The following is a 17829-nucleotide window of genomic DNA, read 5'->3' as shown; positions in this document are numbered from 1 at the left end:
AACACAAATATACAATTTTAGAGGTGGAATCAATTACTCAGATCCAGTAAACTTTCTTTTTTATTAGTTTTAAATGGTGTGCAATCATTGTCAGGATTTACTACAATTTGTACCCTCAAAGAAGAAATGTCTCATCACTTCCTGCAAGCACAGGAAGTGAAGGAAAATCCTCCCAGTGGGGAGAGAGATTTCACCAACACACTAAAATGATGAAGGATTAGAATCTCAGCTCTCAAAAATCAACAGGCAACCAACACCCTAGGGTCCAATATTCTCCATTTACTTGAGTCCCCTAGGCCAATACCAAAGGGTCAGAGGACCCCTTGATCAAAGCATAGAGACAATGAACTCCAGTAAATATTTGATACTGAACCCTTTTGTGCTGGTTATCTGTTTATATTGCAAGTTTCTATGGTGTCACCATTTGCCGTGCGCCCAACTTTGGTGCAATTGCAGAATTGTGCAACAAAGGATACAATTTGTATTAGTTTTTTTATTACTTTATTACTTTTATTGAAAATTGTTATTATTGACCTAGAGCAGGGAATACAAAATAGGAGATCTATACTACCTAAGACTTTTTATTGACAGCAAAATAATAGCAGATAATTGAGAGAGAAGAGGCAAATGTATTCCTCAATGGTAAGCAGATACTTTTGGATTAGCGGTGGTCAGATTATTCCATTGGAAGTCAACTCCCATAACAGTGGTGATTGCTTGGTGGCCAAATCGGCTGAGCCCTGCAATGCCTATCAACAGGTATCTCATCAAAAAAATATTAATTCTGATATTTAATTTGCCATGTGGTAATTCTCCCAATTTCAATCACTAGGCACCTGGAAGTAACTATAGGTACTGATATAGGGGATATGTTTGTTACCACGCTTGGGCACCTAGTGGTTGGTAATAGGTGACCTTTTTTTTTTTTTAATTTCCCAAAATCAATGAGGCTGATCCAAGGCCTTCTTTCGAATACCACCATGTAACACCACATCCATGCCAGGGTATTTGTTTTATTTATTGTTACAATGCACGAAAACACGACTGTAACCAGAAATTGGCATATTTTTTTTGCTGTCAATATTATAATCATGTTTATTGGTCTCCCCTTTTTTGATGATATCTAAGAACTAAAAAGATCAAAGCATAATTGGACTTACTCCACCAAGTCCAGGGGGTCCAGGTGGGCCAGGGGGGCCGGGCATTCCATCTTCACCATCTCTTCCTGGTATTCCTGGGGGTCCCTAAAATAGCAGATTCAAACATTAAACTACAGAGCATGATCTGATCTTAGATACATGATGCAAATATCAGCTTTGTATATATCAACCAATCAGAGATCACCTTCTGGCAGTTATGTGTAGTTGGACTTGTAATAGCTGCAATCTTATTGGCTTCTCTACTGTAACTTATCCCTTCTCTATCTATGGCAGTAGTGTTTAAAAAATTAGGCAGCACAAGGAAACAGTGAGGATGGAAGGAAGAAAGAAAATAAGGAAGGGAGAGAGGAAGAATGGAAGGGAAAAGAGAGGAAAAGGAAAGTTAGGGAAAGGAGGAAAAGGAAAGAAAGAAAGAAAGAAAGAAAGAAAGAAAGAAAGAAAGAAAGAAAGAAAGAAAGAAAGAAAGAAAGAAAGAAAGAAAGATGAGAAGAAAGAGAAAAGAAAGGGAAATGGTAAATAAGTGAAAGAATATAAGAAAAAGCAGAAACAAGGAAAGAATTCACTTGTAATGATTCTTTAGGGGTTAAAAATGTTCACTTGAATAGAATTATGCAAATATTCACTTAAATTATTATGTCAAAACAGATCCTTGTTTGCTGATTTTTACAGAACATGTCCGAAGTGACAACTGATACAATTTGAGTTATCATTTATATCTCTATATATTATTACTATTAGAAAAAGGTCCTTAAAATTCTAAAATCTGTTCTAAATTAATTGCATCTAGTATAAAAATTAACAAATAATACAAAAACCAACAAATGTTTATAACCTATTTAATGGTATTCATTTTGACAAGACAACCTTTATTATCTCTTTATTGTAATAGCTTTGTCTCCCTCTTCCAGTTATATCTTACTGGAGATTTTGTAAAATACTAAATAAAAGCATAAAATTAGTAAAAATAACAAAATGAATATCTCAAGTTGTTTTTATTTGCAGTACAAGGGCTTTCTAATGCTGAGTATTCATACCAAGGAAATAATAGGAAAGTTCTATTGTCCTCACCTGTTCACCGGGTGGGCCTGGATCTCCTCGGGGACCCTGCAGATAAGGAAATGCTTAGTAGGCGTAGAGTCAAACATTACACAGAACTGATATATTCAGCTAGATTAGAGCTTGTCAAGAATAACACATTCTGTACTACTTGTTAACAATAAATGACAATCACCAAATGGTAGGTGCAGATTATTGTCTATCTCTAACCACTCAAGGTGTTAGTAGCACCTTCCATGTATTTCAGTCTTTCCAAGCAACTCAATTTAGAATCCCCCAGAATAACTCATTTTAATTATATCAATAAGACTTTATAAACTTTCTATAAGAATAACTTGGGCTGAGAAAGCTCATCTTCACCTCGAACCTACCAGTATCTGAACACATACCACAAGCTCAGGTCTAGACTGGACACCATCCTGATTACTTTTTCTGTATAGATAAGCCATCATCCAACTTGTAATTATACAAATTCAATTATCCATATTCGGGTAAAAAAAACTAACTACCTGCAAAAACCCAAGATGAATCAACCATGCTTGGGTTTCTTTGAAAGCTCAGGTGAAAATATTAGCATTAAGGTGCCCAATGGCTTCACCCTTAGCATCCAATCAGCTTACATTTGATATGATAAAAATTGTTTCTGAGATGTTGCTGCGGATTATTGCATTTTCCACCAAGCTTTAATCATAATGGAACCATATTATAGAAACAGCCATGGGATACCAGGTCAGTTACCAATGACTGGGTTCTGCTGATGGCATAATGTTGGGGTTAGGTTACCCCTAAGATTTTTAATGGTTTTAGGGGTTGACCTCTTTTCATCAGGTTTAGAAAAGGCAATTGTTAAGAAATGGTCAATCTCATGATATTATGATATTGAAAGTCTAATGAGAAGCTCGTTTTTGGAAATTTGGAACTATATGTTCAAGCATGGATTTGTAGTCTGGCAGGACATCCTCTAGAGGGCATCATACTGCCCCGGGTATTTAAGGGTTGATCAATGGTAGCAAGAGAATGACCACCATCTCTTTTTGATACAGTTGTCTTCATGTTAATAATTCTATCCAAATAAGCAATGTGTAGCTGAAAGCCAACGTTATGTGAGTGCTGAATACATGCACCAGGCAGTTAGCATTTTCAAGAGCTGCCTTTATATTTCTATGATAAGTCTAAAAGAAAATTAAAGGACCTCTATGAAGCAGATCACCCTGACAGCTCATAAGTGAATCCAGATCTGCCTGGACCTGCACACATTCACCTGTCACCTAAGGCAATCACATCCCCCACCTCCCATTCTAAACTTCCAGCAACCCAACAGAAACATCTGCAACATTCCATTCCATTGTCTCCAATAGCTGATACATTTTTATACTCCTTATGCAGATACAAATCACAGAAAATTCTTACCCTTACATCCTACAACAAAAACAAAGTAAGTGCATAGAAAGTCCCAGCAGTCATAGATCACAATGGGCTACATATGGTTTTGGTTAAATTGTAAGTACCGGTCGGCTATTTCCATGGCAAACATATTGTTTCAATAATTCCAAAATAAAGCAAAAATCCTTAAAATTCAGTCTGAGCTTCCAAAGTAAAGAAGATCCAATGGAGTTGCAATCTTGCATACCTGGCTAGATCCAGATAGGGAAATAAAGTTTCTGATATAAAATCCAATTGTAAATCCAATGATGGGATTTTTGCTATTCCCAGATCCCTACACCAGGATCATTTCTCTGTGCCATGTTTACCCCTATATGAGAGGAGCCCACTGGTAAAACCTGCCTACTCAGGAAGTCTGGGTGGGCTTAGAAGAAGCCAAAATGTGGGTCATCCATACAAGCAACCCCATTGGGACTTCCTACTAATTAATATAAGCAAATATACAAATGATGGGAACATAATACTAAAAGATAAAAATAGATAAAAGTTATATAATATATATAAAATATAAATAAAAAGATTTAAAAGGTAAAAAAAGATATAATAATAAAATACTAACCTCTGTTTAGGAGAATTGCAGAGAAGGGGAGAGAAAGGGAGAAAAAAAAGAAAATGTTAAAACATAATATAATAAAAAGCCATTTACAATCACTTAAATCTTTATGGCAGTTTAATGAATGACATTCTTAATAACTGAATCCAAAGGTTAGTAAATGACAAAAAAATAAAAATTGGCCCTATGTTGAATAACTGTTATTATTTTGTTATAAATCATTATATAATTTATTTTTCATTAAGATAAAGACATTTGTAGTTTGCATGGCCAATGATGTTTGACCTTGCTGTACACACTAATTGATTTAGTAATTAATTAAATGTCTGAGGGGATGTGGTGTGCTTTGTCTGGCAACCAATGAGAAATCAGCTTTCATTTACCCACCTGCTCTAACCTGCTGAGAGCTGAGCTAGGATTGGCTGTTTTGGGTCACAGTATTGTCCCTTGCATTATTAATAAATAAGTCTCAGTTCACCAGTTTATCAAATAATTTTAGAGAGGATGATTTCAGGGTGATCGATTTGTAATGCAGAAATTAAAAAAATGTAACTGCCTTCAGTTGTTAATAATGATCTTCTGTTTGTAAATTTTGTAATTGTGTAATGATATTATTATTATAATATAGAAATAAGGGATAAATATAGCAGGATTTAAATAACATAATGCTTGAGGTTTGCAGATACCGGATGCCTGTGCTGTCATTTAATGTATGTCATAAACTTTATATATAAACTATAATTTCAAGTACACACAACTTCTGCCCTGCTTTGTTGAAATTTTAATATATATATATATATATATATATATATATAGGTATAGACATACAGTATAAATGATTTAATATTATTAGAATTTTAACTTGAAATGGCCACCAGAGGGAGCAATCATCCATTTCTCCAACATGTATGTGCATTCCATAGAGAACCAGTCTGTACTTGGAGATGCCTGGAGGCAGTTGTTGGAAAATTCAGAAGTCATGTTCATTAACCCTTTCTTTGCCTGCTTTTACAACCTGTGACCCTCAATCTGCAGAAGAACTACAGGTCCAAGCGTTCTCAATTTGCTGGCAGAAAAAAAACTAACTGAAAAAAAGTATTTTACCAGCTACACACTATGCTTGATTGCATCCTGGCGGTCTACCGGATTTCTAAAAATGAGAAAAAACTCCCAATCCCCAAAACAGCAAAAACCTAAAAAATACATAACATAGGGTTGATAGATTCTGCTGATTTTGGCAGATTTGTCAATGCAAAGCGGAAAGCATGCATCTATCTTAAAACTTTGCTATGCAACCTGATCGATTCCATACCTGTGGCAAACGTGTTTTGGATCTTCAGCCATGAAATTTGGCACTTTTTGTTTTTTTTTTGCCAGATTTAAGTGCTCAAATGTCAAAAATTATGGCTGAAACAAGTCAAAATCTCTCCATTGCCAGTCAGCAGGCATTGATATCCATGCAATGTTTGATTGATTAATTTTTTTAAATGGTAAAAATCTTAGGTGTGAGATTGCTGGGGTTGGGAATTGATTGTTCCAAAACAGCCAACAATAAGGTATATTATTATTATTATTATTATTAAGCATATAGCGGCAACATATTACACAGCGCTGTACAATAAATATATGAGGGAATAAAGTTTGTTGGCCATTTTTTATGCATACTTAATAATAATAAAATAATAATGCTATTAGATCTGCTCTTCTTTTGTTGTTTAAAGTTGCAGCTGCATAGGGCTATTTAAATGCTAACTCACCTTTGGCTAACTTTTCCCAGTAATACCTCATTCAGTTCATATCTTCTATTTTTCCTTACAATATAATTTTTAAAGCTCTTTTATATATTATTGATAAAACTAGAAATTTAATAAAACATTAGGCAAGTCCTTATATGTCCATCAATACATGCAGCTGGTTAGAGGTCCCCTGCACTAACACAAACCGGCCACAAGATGTCGCGCCGTCCGCAGGAGCGAAGCGCAGACAATACAGTACAACGCCCATGTCTCCCAGATGTGCCCAAAAAAACTTTTTGTCTTTCGCATCCTTGAAACTTTTCATTACTTGAAACCACTTTATCAAAAAGTATGCAAAGCAAACTTTATTCTCTTATTTTAAAAAGACTACTCTACAACATAGGGGATTAAAATGATTTATTGTGCATACTTGGCTTCTGGCCATGATGTCTGGCTACATAAAACATCTGGATAATGTTTGCAATTAGAACATGGGAAAAGAATGCAACTAAAAGGGTGCACAAAAATAAAAAAAACATAAAACTTAAAAAAAGACATCATGCATGCATGCTAGGATAGCACCCACAAGCCAAGTTGGTGCATTAGAAGAAGAATAGAATGTAGCACTTACGTTGACATGTTACTAGATATAAGGTTACTGCAAGCAGCAACAAAGTCCGTAAATCCACAAAGCTGAGCATGGCTATTGTGTAGTCATGCAGACTCCTTGTGTACAGAGCCGGGTGATATTAACTCCTATGGCTTGCTGGCATACAGTGGTTGTTCCAATGTCTCTTCTTAGCAGAAACCTGCTGCCTTGATGCTAAAATAATAATGCTTGGTCCTCCCCATTTATACAGCAGGAGGTTCCCTCTGTTCAGAGTCATCAAGGCTCTGTAGACCAATGAGGGAGGAGATTGTGCAGCTCATGTGCAGCTCCCATCTCCTGCCTGCCCCACCAATTTTGGCAACAAAGGAGAGGTGGTGACGAAGGCACTGTTGTTAAATTACTTCCATTCTCTTTGAGGACGTGGACAGTGGTGTGTTTTAAAAAAAGAGAAGTTAGATTTTTTTTTGGATGGGTCTCCAGAACCACTGAGAAGATGCTGATGTGTCCAGTGGTGGCATGCAGGTGGTGAGGGTGCTGGTCCAGGTGGTGGTGGCATCTACAAGGCATCACCAATGTTCTCACCTGCTAGGAGTACCTGTGATTCTAAATTTACTACACTTTATTGGATTGTTAATAGGATCTAAGAATTTTTATTAAATAAAAGGTGCAAGCTGCTGGAGAGGAACTGCAAGCCCCAGCAGGATCCCCTGTGCTTAGTTATACATATGTCTATTCATTCTTGCCTGGAAATACATTTTGCAGCCCCACAATTGTGCTTAAACACATGTGATGTCTTTGTGATGTAGAACTACAAATTCCAGCAGGGAGCTGGAATTGGTTGTTCAATTCTTGCTTGCAGCAAAATATTCATATATATATGATATGTAGTAAATTATTAATATAGATATATAAATAAATACTCTACATACAGGAAGCTGGAATTGTTTGTTCAATTCTTGCTGGAGTAATATTCGCATATATATATATTATGTAGTAAATTAGTAAAAAAGTCAAATCATATTTCATTTGCTTATGATTGGGACTGTTGCATATGATTCAGATTTATCTATATACATGTACGCATATATATATATATATATATATATATATATTAATATATTTATATATATATATATATATATATATATATATATATATATTAATCTCCCAATCAAAAGCAACTGAAATATAATTTGATATAATTTGGCATAATATATATATATGCGAATATTACTCGAGCAAGAATTGAACAAACAATTCCAGCTTCCTGCATGCAGAGAATTTATATATATATATATATATATATATATATATATATATATGTATATATATAGATCTCATATGCACCAGCCACAATGGGAAGCAACATATATATATATATATATATATATATATAGTGCGTATGTGCGGTTCATCTTTTACCCATCGAAAAATGAAATGTAAAAGAATGACTTAGTTCTTCTTATAAGAACTATGACTAGGTTGACGGCAGGAACTCAAAACGTGGCATTGTCAAACCAATATAATTCTGGATGCTTACTTGGCTACTAGGGTTTAAAAGAATGATTTGCATGGCCCCGCCCACTATTTTTGGGTAAGGAATAAACCCTTTGTGTGTTGGATTGTGTTGGGAGTGATGAAACGAGAGGTTAGCATTGGGTTGTGTCTGAAAGTTAGAATGCGCTGATTTTTACATACAATCTGATATAATGATGAAAAGAATCATTAGGGCATTAAGGAAATGACCAATCACAAGAGGCCAAAATGTTTTGGCTTTCAATAATTTTGGTTGGTAGATCAGGCAGGTGGTCAAACATAGAGTAAATGTACAAAAGTAGTATTAGGTGTAAAAATGATTGAGTACCAAGTAGAATCTGATTATAATTCTGATTTTTCTTTCTATCCAAGAAAAACGATTGGATGATAAGATTGTGTAGATGTATCTGCAGTGCTTTGGGACTACCAATCAGAATATATATATATATATATATATATATATATATATATATCATATCCTATATATATTATTTATTATTTTAATGGGCAGAGGATCTGCTCATATATACTAGGCAGATTGGGAGATCCATATTTAACCCAGCAGCTGAATAGACATAATAAAATGTTACAATGAAATGTAAAAATGAAATAATATTGGATGTGCTCAATATTTCATTCCTGCAATGTGTATGAGGTTGCTTTTCTACTTGTGTCATTCACACTATTGTACAATTGTCCGTGATTAGCGTAAGGATGTACAACCTTTACTGAAATCTATAAAAAAAATCTGATTCTAACATTTTATTCGATAAGATATGTTTCGTATACAAAACTCTTGATTTTCAGTACAGCAATCCACAATATACAGAATTCAGACCATACGACATAGCTTAGTCTTGGTCAACCTGGGGTCCTACTACCAGTGTGGCACTACAAATGCCAGCATGATACCAACACTTAGCAGCCAGCAAAGGCCAGGGACAGCTGGATTTTTTTATTCACAAATAAATTAGATGTACACTTTTGCAATGTATGTATTGAAGGGGATAGTGAGGGAGGGACAGTCCTTCCAAATCAGAGATAGTTGGGGGGTATGAAGGGGGCCATTCCCCTCGAATCAGGGGCAGTTGGGAGTTATAAACTCAAGATAGTGAACAAACAAATTATAAAATGGTGTTCCTGCTTTCTGCAGCCCTGATGAAGGGATCTGTTTTCCCTGAAATGTGTCAGTTTCAGATATTTTTTAGCAACCAATCAAAAAAAGCTATTTTCCTATAGCTGACTTTTACTATACATATCTTTTGTTTCCTTACACAATTTTTTGAACAGTTCTGCTCTTTTCCTCTGACTTTTCTGGGCTTTACACATAAATAGCAGGAAACCTTCAGTGGAAAATGTTTGAGAAATCAATCAATAAACCTCCATATTGGCAGCTGAATAATAGCAAAGTTAACAAGCAGTTTCAGTAAGTGCAGCCTCTGCCATTATGAAGATTTTGCAGCTTTCCAGTGCGTACGTTAAAAATGAAAATGTTTGTGAAAGCACAAGGGACTATGAACAATTATGCACAAATTTAGTTCAATCAGGGTTTAATGAATGTTTTTTAGGTTTCCATCCCCATTCAAATAAAACCAATGAAGTTGAAACAATGTATACCATGCCAACCACAACAACAGTCTGTTAATAATGTACACATCGGGCAGTGTCCCAGTGGTGTTTCCACTGTGTATCTTTATATCCATATCACAGGCAATATTAACAATGCCAACCATTATGAAGTTTGCCCCCTATTTTCTGGATAAATTTGCAGAATTTGGCAACAGCAGGAGTTCCATTCAAACCCATCACAGGATCAAACTCAAACCTGATCTCTACTAAAATTAAGTTATATTTCAAGTAAGCTCTATAATTTGCACCACGTTTAGGAGGAGAAACTCAGAGGTCTAGATTGTAAGAAAGATCTGATTTTGGAAGACAGAACAGAAGTCAACTCAACACCCCACCCTAAACGCCTTTCAGCAGTGAAGCTGGGTGATCCAGCAAACCTGGAATAAATCTGGTTCAGGATTCAAAACATTTTCTGGCAAATAACAAATTACTTTTAAGAAATCCATTCCAGGTTTGCTAGATCACCCAGCTTCACTGATGAAAGTGTATCCTCTCTAGCCTTGGAGATCTTTAATAAATCAGACCCATAGTCTGTATACATACAGTATGTTTATGGAGAGATATTAGACCCACCTAGCATTTCCGCCTTAGGCAATGTTCAAGCTGTGGTTCAGTAAGAACCAGCGCAAAGGTGCGAATGCCTGAGCAGTGTGCACAGAGCCAGCCAAAGGAATGGTACAGACGTCAGATTTCTGTTGCTGGAAATTATTATTATTATTATTATTATTAATAAACAATATTTATATTGCATCAACATATTATGCAGCGCTGTACATTAATGTTGCAAATGACAGATACAGACAGTGGGTCTGATTTGTTTAAAGCTCTCCAAGGCTAGAGAGGATCCACTTTCATCAGTAAACCTAGGTGATCCAGAAAACCTGGAATGGATCCGGACCAGTAGTTAAAACATTTCTGAGTAAACAGTAAATGACTTTAAAGAAATCCATTCCAGGTTTGCTTGATCAAAAAAGTGTATTTTCTCCAGCCTTGTTGAGCTTTAATAAATCAGACCCAGTGACACAGGAGGAGGAGAAGACCCTGACCCGAAGAGCTAACGATCTTTTGTAATTGTTTTCAGATGCAGAAGAGGAACGAACACTGTACACTCAGCACTGATCTGTATTATGGAGAGTGGAGGGGGGAGGACGAGCGAGTGACACCCTGCTCCTTCATAGGAGTGCACAGCAGTCATTCCCAATTGGTCTTCATCAGTTTAATTTATAAATGACATTGGGGGAACATTGTACACGTGTCAGATTTTTGCCTAACAACAGTTCGCCTTGGGCGGGAATCATCTGACTTAAGTTAGTAGTGTTACTGTAATGGCCATCAAAGCAAATCACACTGAAGCTTAAATTACATAGACATAAGTATAAGGAGAATAAGGCTGTGCTCTTTCCATAAACCATGGATAAATTATTGTTCTGTTATATATATATATATATATATATATATATATATAGCGCCAACACATAACACAGCGCTGTGCAATAAATATGGGCTGCAAATTACAAACGTGCACAAATATCTAGGAAAAAGAGCAGACCTTGACCAACTGAGCTTATAATCTAATTCATTGTTTTATATAAAATTAACTCTAAATCCATTTCTGCTGTCTGTGTAAGAAGGAGGAATTGCTTAAGTTTTCAGAAGAAGCGGAATTCTTAAAAAAAGAAAAGAGCCTGAATTTTATAGCCCTTTTTTATTCCATAATAAGTTCCTCTGGACCAACCACAATGATGGGGGTGGGTGAAGCATAGTTGGGCTTTGGCTGCTGAGATATACTTTTCCAGCTTGATGATGTGTTAGATTGTTTAACCCTTTTTTGTCTTGAAGAAAACACTGGCTGGAGGAGGGGGGGAGTGATTTTTCTGCTCTTATTTTTCTCTTGAAACTTTCCTCCTCCCATCTATCTTACAAAAACAGATGATGTGAACCATGTGTTTCCTAAGTATATCTTAAAGGCAGAGACAGCAGCATCCCAGACAAAAATCCCCCCCTTCCCAAACTCCATATACCCAGATGTGTCATACTTTCCAGGGGAGAAGCAGGCAAGAGCTGGAGAGAAAATGGGAAAGTCTGCAGACTAATATGTGTAATATAGGAAGGAACCAGCAACACTGGATGTACAATATGTGTGCACAGTGTGACCACTACAAGATTCTTCCTGGACACATTTGTACAGTGTAGCAGTAGTCAGAATTCTAAAGCAAACCTCCTTCTATCCTCTTATAGTTATTTCCTTCTTTGTACCTTACTTTCATTCCTAAACCCAACTGTTAACCATATCCTGAACCTTCCTTTTATCTCCCCTTTCCTTCTTCACTATTTTACTTTTTTTCCTCCCTGCCTCACCTTACTTTCCTTCCATTTCTTTCTTTCTTTCTTTCTTTCTTTCTTTCTTTCTTTCTTTTTCTTTCTTTCTTTCTTTCTTTCTTTCTTTCTTTCCTATATTTTTTCTTTCTTTCTTTCCTATATTTCTTCCTTCCATTCTACCTCACTTTGTTTTTTCCCCTCCACTCCTTTACTTTTTTTTTTTAAACCCCTTTCCTTTGTCTCTCTTTCTTTCTTTCCTTCTTTTCTTTCTTCCTTCCATCCTCACTGTTTCCTTTCCTCTTAGATTTTCTCTTCTCCAAATGTTGCCATGTACACTGTAACCATTAAAAGTTCTGTCTTTGTTTCTTTCTTTTCCCTTCCTTCCATTCTACCTCTCTCCATTCCTTCATTTCTTTCTACCTTCCATCTCTCCCTCACGGTTTCCTTTCCTCTTTCCCTTTTCTTCTTTTTTTTAATTTCTCATCTCCCTTCCCTTTTTTTCCTGGTTGGTGGGGTTGTCTGCTATTCCATAGACATTAGGATCTTTCTTTCTTTACTTTTTTCTCTCTTCTTTTTTTTCTTGCCTGCATTTCACTTTTGAGGTTCCAATAAACTGCAGGCTGACAATAGAACCCCACAAACTGGCTCTGTTTTATCTGTTACCAGAAATCTGAGCGTAAATATATTTTCTTCCAATTCTTATTTTCCCCCTTTCCTTTTCTTTTTTTCTCTTCTCTTTTCTTTCTTCCTTTTCCTCTTCCTTCCATTCTACCTCTCTTCCTAACTCCCTTTTTTCATTCCATTCCTTCACTTCTTTTCTGTTTGCCCTTGCCTTTCTTTTCTTCTTTTTTCCTTTCTCCCTCTTTCTTTCTTCCTTCCTTCCTTTCTTTCTTTTTCTTTCATTCTTTCTTTCCATGTACATTGTAACCATTAAAATATAAATGTGTGTTATTGAAATCTCACCTTCGGATTTCTAGAGGAAACAAATAGGTTGAACTTGGCACATTGTTACCAATATTCCCACCCATATGAGCACCACCAGTGATGTGACTTAGATATAGTTAGCACTAATTGAGTAGTCATCAGTCATAAAAGACAGATCAGATGTCTTGCATAAAATGACTTCTGTCCATTCTGTAACCATTATGTTATTTTTGTGATGGCTTTGATTATTTTTATATTTCCACAGCAGCTGCCCTTCCCTAAAATGACAGTAGATATCAGGGTCCTGCTATGTATCCATTTGTGTTATAGTTTGCTGGGATTTGTAGTTCTACAACACCTGTGAAGTCAAAGGCACATGTTTTGAACTTGCCACATCCCAGGAATGTCTTAATGAGAGAAGTTTGTCAAAGTAACCTGGCTTCCTATATGACAGAGGGAAGGGGTGCTGGAGGTAAAAGCTGAGGACTCCCCCTCCAGGGATAACTATTCTGTCACACACATTCCTGTCCAGACAGACAGACCTGTACAGACACATCCCCTTCCTTCTTTATATTCTCAGCAATGCTCACAACGTGGCTACTGATTAATCACAGCTGAAATATACAAAACATAAGCAATTCTGTCTTCAGCTACTCTCTGATGCACAATGCAGCACTGCGGTGATTTTGTAGCTCCTTTCCATATAACTCTTTGGGGCAAATAAAAAACCTAAAGAATTACTGTGATAAATCATTTTGTTAGATGTTAGTTCTTAGATTGTAAACTCTTCGGGACAGATCCTCTCCTCCTGTCTGTATCTGTCTGTTATTTGTAACCCCTATGTACAGCTCTGCGTAATATGTTGGCGCTTTATAAATACTCTTTATTTTTAATATTATTATTATATTATTAATCATAATAATAAAATAATAATAGTGTTTGCAGTATTTAAAAAATCAAATAAATAAATAAAAATGTAGCAGTGAATAACAGTGATAAAGGAAGCCACGCAATAGGATAATTCCAGGGGCACAGCGGTGGTAACGCAGGGAAAACAAAAGGGAAATGGTGCAGTAAGTGAAAGTAATAAGCATTCACTGATTGTTTCCCCTAAATACCAAGATTGCTATTGCCACCTTTAGGATGGCAAACCAATCCAGGACATTTTCAGACATGAGACATAAATCCACATGGTTAGTCACTCCGGATAGAGAACAAAAAGCTATGCACCAAAGAGCAGCAAACCGCACTGCATATCAATGTGTTTGCAAGTGTTGCCCATTTGTTTATGGTGGTGATGTGATTCTTCTTCCAAAGGAAGAAAAGGACCCGCGCAGCCACAAGAACCATATCATTCCAGGAACTGCACTGCAAATCCAACATTGGGCCTGCTTTATATAGTTCCAAGACTGGAGAAGAGGGATTATTATGGGGAACCTGGGTGATCCAGCAAACCTGGAGTAGACCTGATTCCAGGTTGATAATATTTGCCGCCTAATAGCAACTGATTTGGTAACTGAGCGGTAATCCTGAGTGTGGTTCGGGGTGCTGCTGAAAGCGGTAACCTAAAAACAGTAGCGGTAGCTAAAACCATTAAAAAAAAAACACCTGGTCCCATCGGCGTCTTCCAGCATCCTGCCAGTTGGATCCCATCCTCGGGCCACGCCTTCTTCTTCCGATCTTACCCCGGCGAGTGCACTGACGTTCCCCGGGGGTTCCCGCGTAAAGTCAGTGCGTGCGGAAATTCAGTCTATTTTGTATTGGATTCAAAGTTTACAAAGTAATCATTATATTATTTATATACATATATTATACATGCTACTGTACAATTATATTACAGGTGTCAGTATTTTTATGTACCCTTGTTTTAACAGATTTTTGTGTTTTTTTATTTAAAGTTTAATATTAAATTTATGAAATATTGGACATTATTATTATTATTATTATCAGTCAGGATTTTTATAGCGCCAACATATTACGCAGCGGTGTACATTAAAGAGGGACATGTTTCGTGAGTTATGCCTAAAAATTGTAGGCCTACAATGTAAAATAAATTTCAATGTACTGCTTTTGGCATAAAAATACTGACATGACTAGACTGCCAAGAAGGTGAAGAAATCCATTCTAGGTTTACTGGATCACCCAGGATCTCTCATATCTCTCTATCTTCTCCAGTTTCTAAGACCTTTATTGTATCAGGTTCAGTATGTAAATGGAACAATGTGCAAATACATGCACAAAATGCTTCAGTAATGCTGGCTGAATGGGAGAGGTTGGAAGCCTGGTTAAGCATGCGGTAAACTGCTGCAGTTTTCCTGAAAGTCTGAAATCAGCCTTACAGCTACAAAGCAAAAAGCCAATTATTAAACATAAACAAAGTTTATTATGGCTATTTCCTAAAATGTGCCAACCTAACATAGAAAATGCAGCAATAAATAGCTTTCAATGATGATTTTGTTTTATGAATATAGGTTCCTATGTACTCAATAATAAGGAATATTGTAGTGACCAGGCATGGGTGAGTAATAGAAAATCAGTTCTGTTCTGCTCTGGAGGAAAAAAGTTCATTACTTGTACTGCTGGGTGAATATTTATTTTGCCCAGTAAATTATTTGAAGACGAAATGTGGTATGAGAATCTCCTTGACCCATGCCATGGCACAGATATTGCAATATTCTATAGAAGTTACAATTAGATCCAATGTCCGGTGGTTCACTCAGTGTTACCGGCTCCATCTAAACTAAACATAAAATATACAAAACAAATCCTGATTAGCTTTAAATTTCCAAAGGATAAATGTCTGTTGATTTGGATGACATCTGCCCTATAAAGTCGAACTCTGAGAAAAAGGATAAAATAGGTAAAATGACATAAAATGAAAATCAGCTTTTGCTGCAATATTCAGCCTCAATCCAAAGCTGCCCCCTCCCTTGAGGCTTCTTTTCTAGATGTGCTCAATCTTCTGGGTTTTACCTGGGACCAGGCCATCTTACACCCATCCTCAGCCTGTGAATGGAGCAGTCTTTCACAACTTTTTTAACGTGGGGGAACCCTTGAAATAACTTTCAGGTCTCCAGGGAACCCCGACTATAAGTATTATATCCACAGCTTACAATATATTAGTGTGGTGGTCAGTGAGATCAGGCATGCACAGAAGGAGCAGCCAAAAGCCTCCCGGGATGCGTGATTTAGGTATCCCAGGTGGCTCTGCGTTACAATTCAGTCTTGACAGCCGCAGCGATTAAAGTTTAAAGGGGCGGTGCTGCACCCTTTTTTTTTAAGGATCTGATTTTTGGAAGCTGTTCCCACAAACGGCAAGTAGAGGACAAAAGAACGGCCCTAGTATTGGCGGTGGTCTCCCTGCAACTGATCTTGAATAAATTTACCATGCTGGGTTCTACATATGTGTGCACACTGCATCATAATAGAGAAGTGGGGCTTTGCTTCCTCATCTCAGAACTGTCCCTCTGATGACTGGTAACCTAATGATTTGTTGGGGAATATTCAAATGTAGCAGGAGAGGAGCAGAAAACAGATCCACATAATGAATTGTGTAGCAACAGGGGGATGTTTCCCCTACAAGTCCTCAGGTACAGCTACCACACCAGCAAGGAGAACAGCAGCAGCGAGAGTCAGCAGGTTAATAATGGTGATCACTTCTTGCCATGGTTGATATGGGTTTACATTGCTGGGTGATGTAATTGACATTGGGGACATAACCAGACATACTGGGTTCTCCCAGTTAGGGGACAGCTATCTGGGGCCCTTTCTTAAAGGGGATTTCTGGAATATAATAAGTCCCATACTGTCACTGTGTCACAACTATTTGGAGAAGAATTTGTGGGAATAAGATCTCAATATGTCCTTTCACCAATGTTGTATAGTATTCACAGGCAGAAGGGGGGGGGGGGGGCATACCCACTGGCCCCCTTCCCCCAGTGGGGTGACAATGCTACTTCAGGGACTGTGCATAAAACTTAAAATGCTAGCAGATGACTTTAAAGCAAAATTAAAATTCCACTTTCAAAATTTGGGATCAGGCAGAGCTTTATTGCAGACATGGACAGGTGATACTCCTACTATAATAAAAACATAATTACCTGCCTGATCACTGTTCTCTTCTGTCAAAAATTGCACATGGGCAGCTCACTGTAGGAAATCAGGATACCTGGTGCATTCTGGCTTCCCCTGGCCCAGCCAATCAGGATAGCCATAGGTGTGGGAGAAAGGTAAAATTCTAAAGTGGGTTTTAATTAAAAAAAACACAAATTGCCCATTGCCTAGGGAATCTCTAGCAACCTCTGGAGGAACCCTGGTTAAGAAACATTTGATTACACCAAGAGGTCAGAGTATATCCAAAAAGTCCCCCTGATGTTTTAGTATGGAAAAGGTAATGTCCATTAAAAGTATTAGACAGAAGAAAAGTTTAAACAGATAACAGTGCTGTAGGCTCTGATGCACCCTTGGATGTGTAAGGTGGTGGGGCGGTGATACCCTGTTTACTCTGATCCCATAAAAGAGCTTCTGTAGAACAAATTCTTGAAAAATACCATAGGAGAAATTTCCCATAACACACACAGACCAGTCCGCATGTCCATGTTGACCATTGTTCACCACCGACTGGCATGTAAATGTGAATGTCAGATCTAGACAAAGGATCAAAGGGTTGCCCAGTCTGAATTGCGTTTTCTGTTGGATCATGTTGGCAGCAGGATGCACAAAAAGTCATGCAACAAATTATCTTTAAATGGGAAGTTTCAGAACTTATTTTGCTGTCTGCGCCACCCATTAGAGAAATAGCTCCTCACTTTCCCAGTGCCATGGACAGAAATTCTCCAGCACTATCCAGTGTAAAACACTAAA

General features: G+C 37.1%; 1 protein-coding gene across 1 annotated transcript in view; it reads right to left on the bottom strand.

Annotated features, from left to right (window-relative positions):
• Positions 1 to 6787, bottom strand: part of COL1A2 (collagen type I alpha 2 chain) — a 36680-nt gene extending 29893 nt beyond the window's left edge. The window contains exons 1-3 of the mRNA XM_072412879.1: positions 6581 to 6787; positions 2229 to 2267; positions 1161 to 1244 (exon numbers count right to left, since the gene is read on the bottom strand). Coding sequence (XP_072268980.1) covers positions 1161 to 1244; positions 2229 to 2267; positions 6581 to 6649 — 192 coding nt within the window. The 5' untranslated portion in view covers positions 6650 to 6787. The remainder of the gene's footprint in view (positions 1 to 1160; positions 1245 to 2228; positions 2268 to 6580) is intronic.
• Positions 6788 to 17829: the final 11042 nt, after the last annotated feature.

This window comes from Pyxicephalus adspersus, chromosome 5 (genome assembly GCF_032062135.1).
Source record: "Pyxicephalus adspersus chromosome 5, UCB_Pads_2.0, whole genome shotgun sequence".
NCBI lineage: Eukaryota > Metazoa > Chordata > Amphibia > Anura > Pyxicephalidae > Pyxicephalus > Pyxicephalus adspersus.
Note: the sequence above shows the minus strand (reverse complement) of the source record. Positions and strands in the feature narration are given on the sequence as shown.